We start from the raw sequence: 17,240 nt of genomic DNA, 5'->3' as shown, positions 1-17,240 counted from the left end.
AGCAACGGGGCTGATGTTCGCACTCTGCAGGTCCTCATCAGCATTCATGGCACCCCGACAGATAACCCCATTAAACTCTCTCCCTGACTCAAGTAAACACTTCACAACGTAAGAAGGTGAGGAGGACATTATTACTGAAATAAACCTGAAACCTGCTCTAAATCTACAGAAAAAGTGTAACACTCACAAATATAAATACCGTTACCACTATTTGTAAGATCCCTCATAAATGACTATGTTATAGCTGAGACCTGCAACAGAACTCCCACCACCAAATGTTGTGGTAGTGTAAGTGCCACTGTTATTTTCACTTGCAAATATTCCTGAGAGGTCATATTTTAAGCTACTAAAAACTGATATAGGAATAAGGTGACAACCAGCAAGAGAAAAAAACAAGGTAATGCACTCCAGAGAGTAAGGAAGGCTCACGGAAGAGGAGAGCTGTGGTGAAGATCAGAGCCCATGGACGTCCAAAAATGTGACTTGGCTGGGCCTAACAGAGGGGAGCAGCTCTTCTAAAAACAAAATCACCCCCTGGAAATTATGTTGGTTGGTTCCCTGGGACATCTACAGTTCTTTTTCAAGTTATTTACTTGCTCGTTACCACCAGTCCCAGCTTTCTTGGGAGACATAAACATATTTGGGGAATGGAAATAAAGTGCTTGCTGCCACAGACCAGGCCAGTAAGATAAGATAAAGAGTTTCTAGAGTTTTTATTATTCAGTTTCATTTCAATTCAGGTACCTGAAAGAAGGTTCTAGTCTGTTACTTTGACACAGCACAAGATCAGTAATTTATTCCGATGAATTATTCCACCCAAATGAAAGCATAACATGCAAGTAGTCATTTATTTCAATCACTCCTATTTGAAGGTCCTTATTTTTGGAGAACAGCCAGGCATTTTATGATCCACTCTTTCCATTCCTTAAAGGCTTCCATGGGTTTTGGTAAATTCCCATTATCCTCACGACTGTGTTCTGGAGTTGCTCCAGGTGTGTCAGAAGATTCATCATCAATCCACCTCACCAGTGCCTGGAAAAACAGGAAAGATGCGCATTTCAACAAACCACAGCAAAATACTATCAGGCAAGAGAAGAGCATTGGCTTCTAGATATAGAGTGACATCTTACTCCATGAAGATGCTGCATTTGATAATGATGGTGTGAATATGAAATAATGCTTATGATATACTGAGTGAAATGGCGCATACCAAATATACACAGAATTACAAATGATGTCAAAAGTACGCATTGAAAAAAGATGAAAAGGAAATACACTCATTCTTACATTTTGTTACTAGCATGATAGGATGTTATTTTTTCTCAACTTGCTAAATATTCCACAAGGCATTATATTAATTTTTGGGGTTTTTTTTTTTTTCTTTTTTTTTTTTGAGATGGAGTCTCGCTCTGTCGCCCAGACTGCAGGCTGGAGTGCAGTGGCCGGATCTCAGCTCACTACAAGCTCCGCCTCCCAGGTTCACGCCATTCTCCTGCCTCGGCCTCCCGAGCAGCTGGGACTATAGGCGCCCGCCACCTTGCCGGCTAGTTTTTTGTATTTTTTAGTAGAGACGGGGTTTTACCGTGTTAGCCAGGATGGTCTCAATCTCCTGACCTCGTGATCCGCCCGCCTCTGCCTCCCAAAGTGCAAGGATTACAGGCGTGAGCTACCGCGTCCGGCCGACATTGTATTAATTTGACATGTACGTATATACATATATAAGTGTACACATAGGGATGGATAGACATATGTATGTGAACACACGTGTGTAGACATTTCTGTGCAGTCACCTGAATGCGCAGTCACACCCATGAGTAGCCACATGAATGTATATTGATGTTTGTGGGCATGTGTGGGCACACACACACACATACTGAGATTAGGTACTTTCCTTCTTCTTTTTAAAGAAAATCATTTTTTCCTCCTAATGAACATCATACCTCTGTCCCATATTGGAAAGATAAATCTTGTCCACACACTTATAGGGTTTAAAAAATGAACTTTGGCCGGGCGCGGTGGCTCACGCCCGTAATCCCAACACTTTGGGAGGCTGAGGGAGGCAGATCACAAGGTCAGGAGATCGAGATCATCCTGGCTAATACGGTGAAACCCCGTCTCTACTAAACAAAATACAAAAAATTAGCCAGGCGTGGTGGCAGGCGCCTGTAGTCCCAGCTACTCGGGAGGCTGAGGCAGCAGAATGGCGTGAAGCCGGGAAGCAGAGCTTGCGTGAGCCGAGATCGTGCCACTGCACTCCAGCCTGGGTGACAGAGCGAGACTCCATCTCAAAAAAAAAAAAAAATGAACTTTGCCACACATACCAATATTTATTCTGTTCTGCAAAGTCAAACTCTCTTGCCCTAAATGGAAGAGAAGCAGAGAAACTTCTACTATTTCTCATAGAGCTGTAAGCATAAATCACTCAAAGGCAAGCTAAAGTTTTTAAGAAGGGCATTTCTTCGCATGTTTTTAAACCACAGCTTCCTGCTTATCTTTATGCTAATTTCCTCCGATAAATTATAACTCTAGAGAAGGATATAATAGAAATGTCAGTTTGCTACTCAGATAACCACTTCCCCCTCTTTACACTGTCCACCCCTCAACTTACTTAATAACTTTCTACAATGCTGAAGCCAATAGCACACTGCAACTTGTGCAAATAGGTAGGACAAAGGTTCAGAGGGCACCGGTCAGCTTCTTCCAAGTGGTTGGAGCCCTGCATTAGGCATGCCAGCCACTGGCAGTGTGGCAGTCCAAATATGTGTCCGATCTCATGGGTTAAAGTCTGCAAGACAATCATGTTGAGGCTTTATAAGACCACCATCACATTAAGCTACACGTCTCTTCTTTCTCCTGCTTCTCCAAGAAACATAGGAATCAACTCCCTTAGTATTATCACCGAAACTTCACCCCGTCCAGACCTTCAAAGACTTAATAATCCCTCATCTCCCCAAATGTCTTACTGCCTTTCTGCTCTAGACTTCCTCAACCTCAACACCACTGACATGTTGGACCGATAATACCAGGTTGTGGGAGGCTGTCCTGTGCCCTGCACAATACTTTGCAGCATCCCTGGCTCTACCCACTAGATGCCAACAGAACTCCCTCCCTGATTGTGAAAATCAAAAATGTCTCCAGACATTGCTAATATTCCCTGGATGGCAAAATCACCCCTGGTTGAGAACCCTTAATCTAGACTAGGATACTCATTGTAATTCAGATTCTGGGGCCCTTCCCCTAGAGATGCTGATTTCAGTAGGTCTGGGAGAAAGGGGGCTTGATGTGCATGCTAATGAGAACATCAGGTGGCAATGACACAGGGGACCCATGGAACACACTTAGAGAATGTAGTTCTAAGAGGCGTAGCTCTCAAACCCCAACAAATAGTTGGGGATATCAGGAACTGCCAGGACAACTACAGTCAAGGGTAGCCTGGAGCCCAGGGCAGGAAGGCCCATGCTCCCAGAGAGGCCAGAAAGCAGAAGTCCTCCAAAGGCCTGGGGAAGGCAGCTTTGCCCAATGACCACAGTAGCTTGAAAAAGTAGGTCACCCAGTTACACCAGAATTCAGGAATTACACTAATAGCACGTGGGTACAGCCAAGGCTGCCTGTAACTAGTAGTACAAAAAACTGGCACCGATATTGTAAATTTCAATATTAAGGTATCCATTTAAATTGTTTTACTGATCATTTCAGTCAAGCACTATGCACCAAAATTATACAAATGACACAAACTCATTTATAATATTACCTTAAGGACTGACAATATACAATTTACGGAACTAAGATCTCTTTTAAAGAATCGTCCTGTTGGATTTTTTTAATAACTTACCTTACAGGATCGAAGTAGTAAAACACTAGTTATTTCTGGAATATAATAGTTGTTGAAAATGGAATAGTCACTTGAAGATGTTTTCTTGAGCTTCTTCACTCTGCCTTCATAGCGCATGCTATAAAAATCACTGCCATACCTGGCAAAGCTGAATATCCCCACACCTACAAAAAGAGGACAAGCAGCGACAGAATGAGAGTAAGGTCCCAGAGGAAAGACCAAAGAAAGAAGAGCCTGCTGGCCCATCTGGCCAGTGAGTACACCTCTGTGTCACTGTGTCCACACCATGTGATACATTTATGGTTTGCCACCAAAAAGAAAGACTTTTGCCCCGGATTTCCCTATCAAAATCTTTTGCTGCTATTCACTTTGCCTTGCCCTGTAAAACTTAATGGACTTGAGGTGAAATACTTGACAAACTGAAGTTTCAGACAGTCTTTTCCCACAAAAGTAGTCTTTTTCTGAAGTAGCAAGTACTCCAAATCAAGTACTCAAAAAGGAATCATAAAAAATAACCACTTGGGTTGAGTGTGGTGGCTCACACTTGTAATCCCAGGACTTTGGGAGGCCGAGGCAGGTGGATCACCTGACGTCAGGAGTTCAAGACCAGACTGGCTAACATGGTGAAACCCTGTCTCTACAAAAATACAAAAATTAGCCAGGCATGATGGCAGGTGCCTGTAATCCAAGCTACTCAGGAGGCTGAGGCGGGAGAATGGCTTGAACCTAGGAGGCGGAGTTGCAGTGAGCCGAGATTGCACCATTGCACTCCAACCTGACGACAGAGCTAGACTTCGTCTCAAAAAAAACAAAAAGGCACCCACCGGCTGGCCGGCAAGGCAGCCACTTCGCGGTCGGGCCCGCCGGCTGCCACCCGCGCGAGGGGTGGGAAGATGGCGGACGTGGTCGTGGGCAAAGACAAGTGCGGGGAGCAGCAGCTCATCTCGCTGCCTCTATCCCGCATCCGGGTCATCATGAAGAGCTCCCCCGAGGTGTGCAGCATCAACCAGGAGGCGTTGGTGCTCACAGCCAAGGCCACGGAGCTCTTTGTTCAATGCCTAGCCACCTATTCCTACAGACACGGCAGTGGAAAGGAAAAGAAAGTACTGACTTACAGTGATTTAGCAAATACTGCACAGGAATCAGAAACTTTTCAGTTTCTTGCAGATATATTACCAAAGAAGATATTAGCTAGTAAATACCTGAAAATGCTTAAAGAGGAAAAGAGGGACGAAGATGAGGAGAATGACAATGATAATCAAAGTGACCATGATGAAGCTGAATCCTAAACCAAAAAAATGCTTTAAAAACAAGCCTGGCGAGGACTGCCCTGGACCCGCTCCACCGTCTGTAAGTAAACACAGCACTGCCCGCTTTTAGCGTCTTCACTTCCTCACAGACTTCTAGTGCATGATATTCTTTCGAGGTATTCTTTCCAGGCCAAGATTGAGCGCCTCATGCACCTGCGCCACAAACAGCCAGAGGGAAAGTGACCCAGACAGCAGTCCCTCCTTGACAGGCCCACCCTGCAGCTCCGGCACCAAGAAAGCAGCCGATACTGGCAGCCATTGCAGCTCCAAACTGCAGAGGCAAGGCCAATTTTAACTTTTCAATTTACAGTCGATTTGGAAGAACTTCTACATATCAGTTATGTAAATTCATGTATGTATATTTTGGAATCAGTTCTTATAAACAGCTCAATTCAGTTTTAGCTAAATATGTAGTTTATAGGTCGTATGTTATATTTGAATTTTTGTCTTGACTGTTCAGATATTTTTCTACTGTAAAGAAATATACTTTTCTATTAAAGATCTGTACATATTTTTACAGTAAAATGCTTTATGGAACTAGTTTTAGAGCCCTCTGTGGCTTTAAGGCCTTGCTTACTGCCTGCAAATTTTGAGAAACTTAAAAATAAGCATTCTAACACTTTTATTCCCACAGAAATATTCCAAGTCAAATTATCAAATCAAATACAAAAATAAGTCTTACCTCTTGTATAAGCATGTTGTACTAAAAAAATGTTTTGAAACATTTTGTATATTGAAGATCTCTCTCATCTTACTGTTCTTTGCTTTAAATTCCTGGTACTTATTTTTACTGTCTCTAAGAGAAAATCTATCATAAGCCCTTTTTTTTTTTTAACCTCACATAGGGTAAATGTTTGGTTCCTCTCATTTCATTATCATTTTTTTTTTTTTTAAGACAGATTCTCACTCTGTCGCCCAGACTGGAGTGCAGTGGCGCTATCTTGGCTCACTGCAACCTCCGCCTCCCAGGTTCAAGTGATTCTCCTGCCTCATCCTCCTGAGTAGCTGGGATTACAGGCGTGTGCCACCACACCCAACCTATTTTTCTATTTTTAGTAGAGATGGGGTTCACCATGTTGGCCAGGCTGGTCTCAGACTCCTGACTTCGGGAGTGATCTGCCCGCCTCAGCCTCCCAAAGTGCCGGGATTACAGGCATGAGCCACCATGCCTGGCCTTTATTATCTCTTTTTTAAAAATAAAAAAGTTTATAATTTACTTTCAGTAAAATCACCCTTTTTAGTGTCTAGTCTGTGAATTTTGACAAATGCATAGTTTTGTAACCAATCTATGGGACAGGTCTATCACCCAGGACATTCCCCTGCTCCCTGTACTTAGTCTCTTCTCCTGCACCCTGGCAACCACTGGTGTTTTCCGTCCCTCTTGTTCATTAACATTTATTTTAAAATAAAATATTTTTAAAAATAAAAAGAAAATCACATGAATAGGCAGTCATGATTTCACTCTTTAAGGACACACTAAACAGATCTGTTACACGTGTGTTTGGAGGGGTTGCTGGCCTTCCCTCACGCAGCACTGACTGAAGACAACTGCCCTGATGTCTTCAAGACCATGCTTTAAACCACGGCTTTAGACAGAATAACCCCTTCCCCTGCCCCACCCCACCCCCTTTTTAAAGAACAGCCCAACTCTATTATGTGTCTGGTGACCAGAATAAATACCCTTGTAACTGACTTCCTGTGTTACATTTAGAGTTATATCAACCATCTCTGCAAGCACAGAGAGCACGGTTTGCTACATAACCCACTCTACAGGGTACTGCTTCATAATTCGACTTGTTTACATGATCACTTTTATTTATGTCTCTCATTCAGTTTTTATTTTAAAGTACTACATTTTTTGTTTTTTTTTGAGACAGTCTCGCTCTGTCACCCAGGCTGGAGTGCAGAGGCGCAATCTCGGCTCACTGTAAGCTCCGCCTCCAGGGTTCACACCATTCTCCTGCCTCAGCCTCCTGAGTAGGGGGGACTACAGGCATCCACCACCGCGCCCAGCTAATTTTTTTTTGTATTTTTAGTAAACACGGGGTTTCACCGTGGTCTCAGTCTCCCGACCTTGTGATCTGCCCGCCTCGGCCTCCCAAAGTGCTGGGATTACAGGCGTGAGCCACCGCGTCTGGCCAAGTAATACATTTTTAAAGAAAATAAACTCATAGATTTGTTCAATCTAATTTGATTCAAAAACAACTTCTTCGCCTCCCTTTACCCAGAAAGTGTAGACTGATATTCGAAAATTAGGGAAAAAAGCATTCTGGAAGTTAAGAAAACACTAAATCTATTCATGTATCACAAGTAATCCCCTCTGGCCAATCAAGTGTGAGCATATCTCACTACAGTAATACTTTCAGCAAGGACATTTCTTTCTTCCAATAATCCTACAACAGAAGATTATTTTCTTTCATAGTCAATGCATCCCAATTTAAAAATATGAATCTTTGTAAACTTGGAGAAAAGACCACCGTGTTAAGATACTGTCACTGTATAATCCTGCTACTTTCCTATGTCAATCTTTCATGTCATGTAATATTTAAGAAACTTACAAAAAAAAGAATTAAAGTAAAAACAGTTTGGGGAAATGTTTCCTGACCTCCTCAAATACATAAGATAAATCAGCTAGCAATATCTAGATAAACGAACATGTGGTTTAAAAATTTTTTTTTAGCTGGGTGTGGTGACTCACACCTGTAATCAAAGCACTTTGGGAGGCTGAGGCAGGAGGATCGCTTCAGCCCAAGAGTTTGAGATGAGCTTGAGCAACACAGGGAGATCCCATCTCGACAAAAAAAAAAAAAAAAAAAACAGCTGGGTATGGTGGTCCTGTGGACCCAGCTACTCGGGAGTCTGAGGCAGGAGGATCCCTTCAGCCCAGGAGGTTGAGGTTGCAGTGAGCCATGATCACACCACTGCACTCCAGCCTGGGTGACAGAGGGAGCCCCTGTCTCAAAAAAAAAATAAAAGGTAGATAAAATTATTTTTCAATATTTCCATCTCTATCAGATTAGTAACAAGAGAAAACTTATGATAAAAAGCTACCTCACACCACCAAAGTTAGTAACAGAGTAGTGACCCACCAAGAGTGCATGTTGGTAGGGTCATGGCAGGCTACAAGAATCTCACATAAATGGAGAATAAAGAATAAAGAAATAGGTGGGAAGAGGCTCTATAACCCTACAGCCCCCACCTCTAGTAAAACATTTGTCCCAAAAAGCTTACGACCCCACACAAATCCTAAGGCTAATGTAACATCCAGACAGACCATAAACTCTCAGGACAGTCCCTGTACTTACTCCCCATCCCCAGAACACTAATGAACCACTCCCCTTGGAGGGCCTTTTCCCTTTCAAGTCTGTCTTGGATTCTTGGGGGTGAAGTTAGAGAGGTAAGAGCAAAAATGAAAGGGAGGGGAGAAGGTAAGTAGAGAGATGACAAAAAAAAAAAAATTGGGTTGAAAATATAACCGGTTTCCAGAACCTTTCCCATCCCCAATATTACCATGCAGAGTTCCTAATGAGTCAAGGTTTATTACATATCTCAAATCAAAGATGGAAGTTTTGCCTTTTTAAATTAAAAAACAAAAAGCAATGTCGTAGGATGAGAAAGAAGCATACACTTAGTCTACGGCTATTCTATCTATGCAAGATGACTATGAAAAGAACTGAAAAACAATTAGCAAGATTTTCACATCCATTAATGATAGTTCAAACTGGAATTGCTTTAATTCACCTTGCTACTGAATTACTGACATTTACTAGCTGTTACGCTGAATGCCTATATATGTGCCAGGCCTATATATGCATTTTTTTTGAGACAGGGTCTCACTTTATTGCCCAGGCTGGAATACAGTGGTGTGATCACGGCTCACTGCAGTTTCAACCTCCTGGGCTCAAGTAATCCTCCCACCTCAGCCTGCTGAGTTGCCAGGACTACAGGTTTTGTGCCACCATGCCCAGCTAATTTAGTTTAATTTTTTTGTAGACATGTGGTCTATGTTGTCCAGGTTTATACACACTTTTTATGTATAGGCACTTTTATGTAAATTATCTCCAAATCACTCCATGATGTGGGTATTGTTACCTTTAAGGTCATGTATGTAGTGAGTGGCCAACCCGAACCTAGATTATCAGAATCTACCAACAGCACACTTCCCATTATGGCATGTCGCAACTGAAAATACTATACAGTTTTAAATATCAATATGATTCTTGGTTGGATTTTTTTCCCTTCTTTTAACATCTTCAAATATTCTCAAGTTGAAGAAGCTTCTAACAACGCCAAAAAAAGGAATACCATCTGTCAGAGGCCTGTCCAGAGACAAAATTCCACGAGTCTCTTGGGTAAAGATCAATCACTGTTATTCCCACAACACACAAGGCATCTTCAGGTTTCTTTTTTCACGAACTTCAGGATGTCCCCTACTTAAAAAGAAATACATAAATGTATGAGTGTATAGTATATACATATGCTTCCTTTACTCAGTTCAAATTGCAAAGTTGTGTAATTCACCTGCATGAATTTATAGGTTTTGTGTGTTCTCACTGACTCTAAAGGAGCACTTTGTTGTGGAAACAGGAACTGGTTCTAGGAGTTTTACTCTCAAGCCATAGAAATATGCTTTACAGTAGCCCGTGAGCCATTTCATATATTCTTCACTGATAATTCTGGTGTTTCCTAGAGAGCCTATAATATGGAAGAACATTTAAAAACAGACTTTAAGATGATTATTCAGTGTTTACCCAGTCTATGAGTAAGAGGATTCAAATTAGAAACAAAACCAACTCTAAATTTTCAATACACCTTTATCATTCATTGGTGTTGCTATGAATTAAAAGGAAACAAAATGTTCTAGGTCAGTTTGGCTACAAAACTTGTACCATCGCAATGAATATCAAAAATGATCCTAAAACGGCCCATCTGAATCAGACCAATAGCCCGGACTATTCCTGACAACAGCGCCATGGCAAAACCGAACCAAAACCAGCACATTACCAGTATTTACCAATGGACTGTATATAAATGCTGCGTTTGTCTGGAGAGGGTGTCTTTCTGTAAGGATCACTGAAGAACTGTTCAAAGACTTGGGGGACCTCAGGGTGGGAGGTGATCCAATCTGATGGAGAATGCAAGGTAATGGGTCCAAAGAGATCACTGGCTGGCTGGAAGGCTTCATTCATTAAACGCTGTTCCCCAGCATCTAATTTCTCATACTGTGACACAAGCACTGGGTTCTTTGAGATGAGGGCTGTTTTTAGTGTCTGTTCGGAGTGCCGTACTATTTGCATCTAACAAAGAAACACAAGTAGTCAAATATAAAAATACACATCCATATTGGGTACTTTACCTATCCTCCATATACAGCTCTGATGTCTCCCTAGAATGAAATGACTGATTGCTAATGCTTTAGAGTGGTCACACTTAAGAGTGGTTTCCTCACGTCCAATCAATTTCTTGGGGATCTAAGAAATTAAAAAGAAGATCATGAAATCTATTCCTCCATCTCATATGGAACCCGCTCCCATTACAAAAACGAGTGGTGGCCAGGCGTGGTGGCTCATGCCTGTAATTTCAGCACTTTGGAATAGAAGGACTGCTTGAGGCCAACAGTTTGAGAACAGCTTGGGCAACATGGTGAGACCCTGTCTCTACAAAAAATTTAAAAATTCCCTGGGCATAGTGGTGCACACCTGTGGTCCTAGCTACCAGGGAGGCTGAGGTTGCAGGGAGCCATGATTGTGCCACTGTGCTCCAGCCTGGGCAAGAGTCCAAAACAAACTAACAAAAAAACCTCATGGTGACCACAGGAGCAGGACCTCACACCCTATTGCCTTCTTTTGGGGAATAATAATATTGGCCTGGCATGGTGGCTCACGCTTATAATCCCAGCACTCTGAGAGGCCAAGGCAGAAGGATTGCTTGAGCCTAGGAGTTTGAGATCAGCCTGGGCATCATGGCAAAATCCCGTATCTACAAAAAAATTAGCCGGGCATGGTGGTGTGCACTTGTAGTCCCAGCTACTTGGGAGGCTAAGGTGGGAGGATCATCTGAGCCCAGGAGGTCGAGGCTGCAGTGGGCCGTGATCGTGCCACTGCACTCCAGCCTGGGCAACAGAGACTTTGTCTCAAAAAATACTATTATGAATTGACTCATTAGTGCCACATGAAAAATACTCATCGTTTCTAATGTGACTCAAAGATCTTCAACATCAAATAAAAACAAAACTAATGTAAGCCCTATCATTTCTGCAATTTAACTGCAAGCTGAGAAGCTACAGCTTAGCCACTGAAGTTTACGGCCTCAAAGTCACGTCACATTAGGGAAGACATCAGATGACTAATCAAAAGCCAGACTCACAATGACAGGTTTCTTCCATTCACATCGTGTTCCCATGTAGAGCTTTCATCCTTCCTCTTGAATGGGTCAGATGTTCCGCCACGAGGCTTTTTGAATTAGACAAGGAAAAAATTGAACATCTCTGTCTGGATCATTTCTGTCATATTTTCTAATTATCTAGATTTTGCCAGTTTAATGATAGACAGCTGATGGGAAAACTTAAGCTAATGTCTGTTCTGATTGAACCTCTGAATTCTGGGGTTGAAGAGGCTGGTTGAAATTCCAGATCAAATGTCTCTATACTCAAAGCTCTGATATGAGCATAGGCTCATCCTCACTCCCACACAACTGGGCTGAAATCTGACTTCTACAGGACAAAATATAAAACAAGATGTACCTTCCTGTAGTCTACGTACCTTGATGAGGAAGGAAGGCTCCCATGGAAGCTTTTATCTTACAAGGACGGCCACGTCTAGGCCTGGCCGGAAATAAGTTGTGGAGTGTGCCTTCATCTTAATATTAACGAAGGCAGTGTGAAAGGTCAGGAGGCCTCCTCTTGCCTCCCAAGCCTAATCTAGGGAAGCTGCGGGAGAAGATGGTCTGGGGGCGCATAATATGGTCACTGCAGTGGGCTGGAGGCCTGGGATGCTTTGGTCCCAAAACCAGAACATCCCGGGCAAACCAGGAGGAGCTGGCCACCCTGGTTGGTGGCCTATAGCAACTCGCACTGTGGGCTCCGGTCTGTGCAGGCACAACCCAGTCTCCGGCTGGGGGTGGAGTAGGGGTTCCCCGGGGACTCTTGCTTCGCCTCTTCTTCCCCAGGAGCCTCTGGAAAGGCCTCCCTGGCTCCCCAGAGGCGCTCCGCCCCCGCAGTCCCCGCGGCTTCCGTCACGTCCACCCCTCCCACATCCTCAACCCTCTCCACCGACCGCGACTGGCCCCCGCCTCTACGACCCGGCTGCCCCGCCTAGGGTTCCCGGCCCAGCTCTGACAGCACCCGCGAAAGGCCCTGACTCAACAATCCTCGACCCCACCCACCCGCGACTGCTCTCACGCGCGTGCCCGCCCGCACTACGCCACGCCACGCCCACTGGCGCCACGCCCCTCGCGCCACCCGCCGCGCCGCTCCGTCTCGCACGCCCTGTGAGCCCCGCCCCACTCGCGACCCGCCCGCGCCACGCCCCTGAGCGCGCGGCCCTCCTGGGCAGGCGCAGAGCTGGAGTTCGGTGGCTGCGGCCCGCCGGCCTCTTCCAGAGTCGCGATGGGGCTACAACCCCAAGCCTTCGGCCCCCTCAGTCGCCAGTTCCCTACCTGCCCTCGTGGGGACTGCGCCGCCTGGTTTTCGAGAGCCACAGACGCGCCCGCGTCGCCGGGGTTGCCCGTGTGGGACTGCTTGACAGGCCGCGGGTTTGAGAGGCGTCCAGGCGTGACGAATGCAACCAGCGTGGCCCCAAATGAGTTGGCGGCCGCCACAGGTTGATGTAGAGCTGCGGCGCTCCCCGGGGCCGTCACCCGCAGGACTTTCCCTTCTTTATTTGTTGGGGGCGGCCGAGGCTGGAACCCAGACGCTCAAGTGTGGGGCGCGCCCTCGTGCAGTTCCTGGCGCTCCGAGGCCGAAACCCGGATGCCAGGAGGGGCAGTGAGGTCGGAAAGGCACCGCGGGGCCTGCCTTAGGGCTGTGCTAGCTCTGTGGCATCGGGTGAGACGTTCAGTCTCTCTGGGCCTCGCCATTCTCTTTTTCTTCTTCTTTACTTTTGTGTTTTGTTTTGTTTTTGAGATGGAGGCTCTCTCTGTTGCCCAGGCTGGAGAGCAGTGGTGCGATCTCGGCTCACTGCAACCTTTGCCTCCTGGGTTCAAGCGATTCTCCTGCCTCAGCCTCCCCAGTAGGTGGGACTACAGGTGCCCACTATCACGTCCGGCTAATTTTTGTATTTTTAGTAGAGATGGGGGTTTCACCATATTGGCCAGGCTGGTCTCGAACTCCTGACCTCAGGTGATCCGCCAGCCTTGCCCTCCCAAAGTGCTGGGATTACAGGCGTGGGCCACCGCGCACAGCCTAGGGCCTCGCCATTGTCATCTGGAAGACGAGAGGACTCCCTTCGGCCTTGGGAATGTGGGGGCTCAAAGCACGCGGTCCCAGGACACTCTCCTTTACAGCCCCTGATGCATCCCAGCGCCCATCAGGCCTTAGGACACGGTGGATTGCCAGACTTGGTAATGCCACTGACTGATCCCAGTTACAAGTCGCCACCTCACCAGCGTCCCCTCTCCCTTTGAAGTTGGCCTTTAAACAGGCCTCTACCCCCACACCCACCTTCCTATCCGACTCAGTTCCTTCTTTACCAGTTTATGCCACGATCCGTTGGTCCTAGCAGCTTCCTAAAAGCAGCCCTGGGGAAGCCCAATTCCATTACAAACCTGTTTCCCCAAACCTCCCACTGGTTCACTTCCAAGACCTCACCTTAAGGGACACCCAGCTTCCTTCCCTGGACACTTACTTCCTTCCCACACTTTCCTCAAAAATACTAAGCCCTTGTTTTTATTTTCCAGCTATTGTACTTTCGCTACAAAAGTAACCTCTTATTTATTTAGAGACCGAGTTTCACTCTTGTTGCCCATGAATGGAGTGCAATGGCTCGATGGGGATCTCGGCTGGCCGCAACCTCTGCTCCCTGGGTTCAAGCGATTCTCCTGCCTCAGCCTCCTTAGTAGCAGGGACTACAGATGCCCACCACCACGCCTGGCTAATTTTTGTATTTTTAGTAGATACGGGGTTCCACCATGTTAGCCAGGATAGTCTCGATCTCCTGACCTCGTGATCCACCTGCCTCAGCCTCCCAAAGTGCTGGGATTACAGGCGTGAGCCACCGTGCCTGGCCTTTTTTTTTTTTTTTTTTTTTTTTTTTTAAATAAAGACAGATTTTCACCCTGTTGCCCAGGCTGGTCTGGAACTCCTCAGGTGATACACCTGCCTTGGTCTCCCACAGTGCTGGAATTACAGGGGTGAGCCACCACGCCCGATCTGAGTTCTTTTCAAGTCAAGCCATTTTACCATCCTCTGGATTTTCCTCATCCTCATTCTCCTTCCCAGTCTCCAGGAAAGACAGGCACATTTTCTTGATGACTTCAGCACTTCTAACCCCTTGTTGGCTCTCCTTAGAGGACATTAACTCTGTGTGTTTGAACCTTTCAACTTCGAGGATCTCCTCATCCCTTCCTTATTTGTTCACCCTTCTGGATCATGAAATCTCCAAATTTGTCTTTTGAACCCAGTGCCCATATCCACCCTCACCTGAACCCATTCTCTAATAAAATGGATTCGCACCATGACTGTTCTCAAAGTTTGAAACCGAGAATACTGACGCGGCACTCCTGCTTCAATGCTTGAGAAGTCGTGGGCTTTCTCCCAAGTGCCTTTTGACTGGGCGCCTATCTCCCGACAGCCTGAGGTGGTGTAGTGCTTGAATCCTAAAACCCCCACTTACTAGCATGGGACCTGTGCCAGTTACTTGACCTCTTTTTCATCTCTTCACTAGTTTGTAAAACGGAGACAATAACAGCAAATCTTTTTTCATTATTATTATTATTTGATGCGAAGTCTTGCTCTGTCACCCATGCTAGAGTACAGTGGCGAGATCTCGACTCACTACAACCTCTGCCTCCTGGGTTCAAGTGATTCTCGTGCCTCAGTCTTCCGAGTAGCTGGGATTACAGGCACGCACCACCACACCTGGCTAATTTTTGTATTTTTAGTAGAGACGGGGTTTCACCATGCTGGCCAGCCTGGTCTTGAACTCCTGACCTCAGGTGATCCACCTACCTCGGCCTCCCAAAGTGCAGGGGTTACAGGCGTGAGCCATCGTGCCCCACCTACAGCACATCTTAGCAGAATTTTAGGGATCAAATGAGTCCCTTTGGATATTGTGCCTGTTTTTGACTGAACGGCTGGCTGTCTTCTGATATCCTGAGTGGCTTCTTTAGCTTAGTTGTCACCTCTTCTATAGCCTCATCCCGCCTCATGACAAGACTTCTCTTCTGCCTGTTCATTGTCTTGTGTGTACATAATAATACTGCAGTCGTCCTTGTCACAGTGATTGTAACCTATTTCTTACATGTCACCTTACTCAACTGCGAGATGCTTGAGGGTAAAGACTCTCGTACGAGGTGTCTGAAGCATAAAAGGTATTCACTAGATTTTCATTCAGTTTTTTTTTTTTTTTTTTTTTTTTAGATGGAGTCTCACTCTGTCACCCAGGCTGGAGAGCAGTGGCGTATCTCAGCTCACTGCAAGCTCCGCCTCCTGGATTCTTGCCATTCTGCTGCCTCAGCCTCCCGAGTATCTGGGACTACAGGCGTCCGCCACAACGCCTGGCTAATTTTTTTGTGCGTTTTTAGTAGAGGCGGGGTTTCACCATATTAGCCAGGATGGTCTCGATCTCCTGACAGTTTTTGGTATTCATTAAAAAGAACTTCATTTTGCATTTAAACTGTTTAAATTTCTGAATCATGAACTTTGTATTTGCTCAAAAATTTTAGGATAGCATGTTTCTGCATAGTCTAATATTTATTTTTTTAAAAAAACTGACCAGGCATAGTGTCTCATGCCTATGATCCCAGCACTTTGGGAGGCTAAGACAGGAGGATCACTTGAGCCTAGGAGTTCTAGACCAGCCTGGTCAACATAGGGAGACCCCATCTCTAAAAAAAAAAAAACCCAAAAAAAACCTGGTGTAGTGACACATGCCTGTAGTCTCAGCTCCTTGGGAGGCTGAGGTGAGAGGATGGATTGAGCCTGGGAGGTCGAGGTTGCAGTGAGCCGTGATTCGCAGTACTTCAGCCTGGGCAATAGAGTGAGACCCTGTTCAAAAAAATAAATAAATAAACACCTTAGTGCTTGGGGGGGTTAGGTTTTGTTGTGTTTTTTTTATTAGAAGAAAAAGACACTCTCCCTTACTAAGATATTTTTGCCTGTTAACTAATATGCAGTTGCAGAATGAACCGTAGGCTGGCTACATTTCAAAGAGCACTGCAAGTTCTGATATTTAGAAATGAGTGAATATGCCAGTGGTCCAAGGTTGGAAAAGAAAGTTGGTAATAACATTAGAAGGTGGCAGAAAGCAGGAAAGAAATGTAACATATATGGCAAATGAAACGTTTAAAAATAGCTTTTACAAATCAACACAGAAAAGATAAACACCATGACATAAAAACGAACAAAAAATATGAACCATATAACCCGAATGGTCGATTAACATCCATGTGTTCAATCAAGTTGAATGAACTCAAATGAAAACCACTCTAATAATTTTTTCTTACCTGCTAATTTGGCCAAACTGTTTATTTTGAAATAATTTCAAGCTATCAGAAAAGTGGCAAAAAAAAAAAAAAAAGTGGCAAAAATATAAAGAATCCCTACCTTCGGGGCCGGGCGCGGTGGCTCACACCTACGATCCCAGCACTATGGGAGGCTGAGGCAGGCAGATCATGAGGTCAGGAGATCCAGACCGTCTTGGCTAACACAGTGAAACCCCATCTCTACTAAAAATATAAAAAATTAGCCGGGTGTGGTGGTGGGCACCTGTAGTCCCAGCTACTCCGGAGGCTGAGGCAGGAGAATGGCGTGAACCCGGGAGGTGGAGCTTGCAGTGAGCCAAAATCGCACCACTGCACTCCAGCCTGGGCGACAGAGCGAGACTCCATCTCAAAAAGAAAAAGAAAAAGAAAAAGAATCCCTACCTTCTTTTCACCCAGAT

The 17,240-nt window shown here is 45.1% G+C and overlaps 1 protein-coding gene and 1 pseudogene across 2 annotated transcripts; one reads left to right on the top strand and one right to left on the bottom strand.

Annotated features, from left to right (window-relative positions):
• Nucleotides 1-694: 694 nt before the first annotated feature.
• Nucleotides 695-12,518, bottom strand: LOC117087650 (annotated as a pseudogene). The gene is made up of 9 exons (XR_004438874.1): nt 11,904-12,518; nt 11,509-11,594; nt 10,157-10,439; nt 9,664-9,837; nt 9,457-9,572; nt 5,178-5,188; nt 3,833-3,996; nt 2,609-2,785; nt 695-1,032 (listed from the first exon to the last, which is right to left on the bottom strand). The product of XR_004438874.1 is annotated as an archaemetzincin-2-like (transcript).
• On the top strand, nt 4,655-6,563 carry LOC117087644 (chromatin accessibility complex protein 1). The gene has a single exon (XM_033218117.1). It carries the CDS (start codon nt 4,726-4,728, stop codon nt 5,119-5,121), a length of 396 nt encoding a protein of 131 aa, XP_033074008.1. The 5' UTR covers nt 4,655-4,725; the 3' UTR covers nt 5,122-6,563.
• Nucleotides 12,519-17,240: the final 4,722 nt, after the last annotated feature.

This window comes from Trachypithecus francoisi, unplaced genomic scaffold, assembly GCF_009764315.1.
Source record: "Trachypithecus francoisi isolate TF-2019V2 unplaced genomic scaffold, Tfra_2.0 Contig00672, whole genome shotgun sequence".
Classification (NCBI taxonomy): domain Eukaryota; kingdom Metazoa; phylum Chordata; class Mammalia; order Primates; family Cercopithecidae; genus Trachypithecus; species Trachypithecus francoisi.
This window is presented reverse-complemented; position numbering and strand designations above follow the sequence as displayed.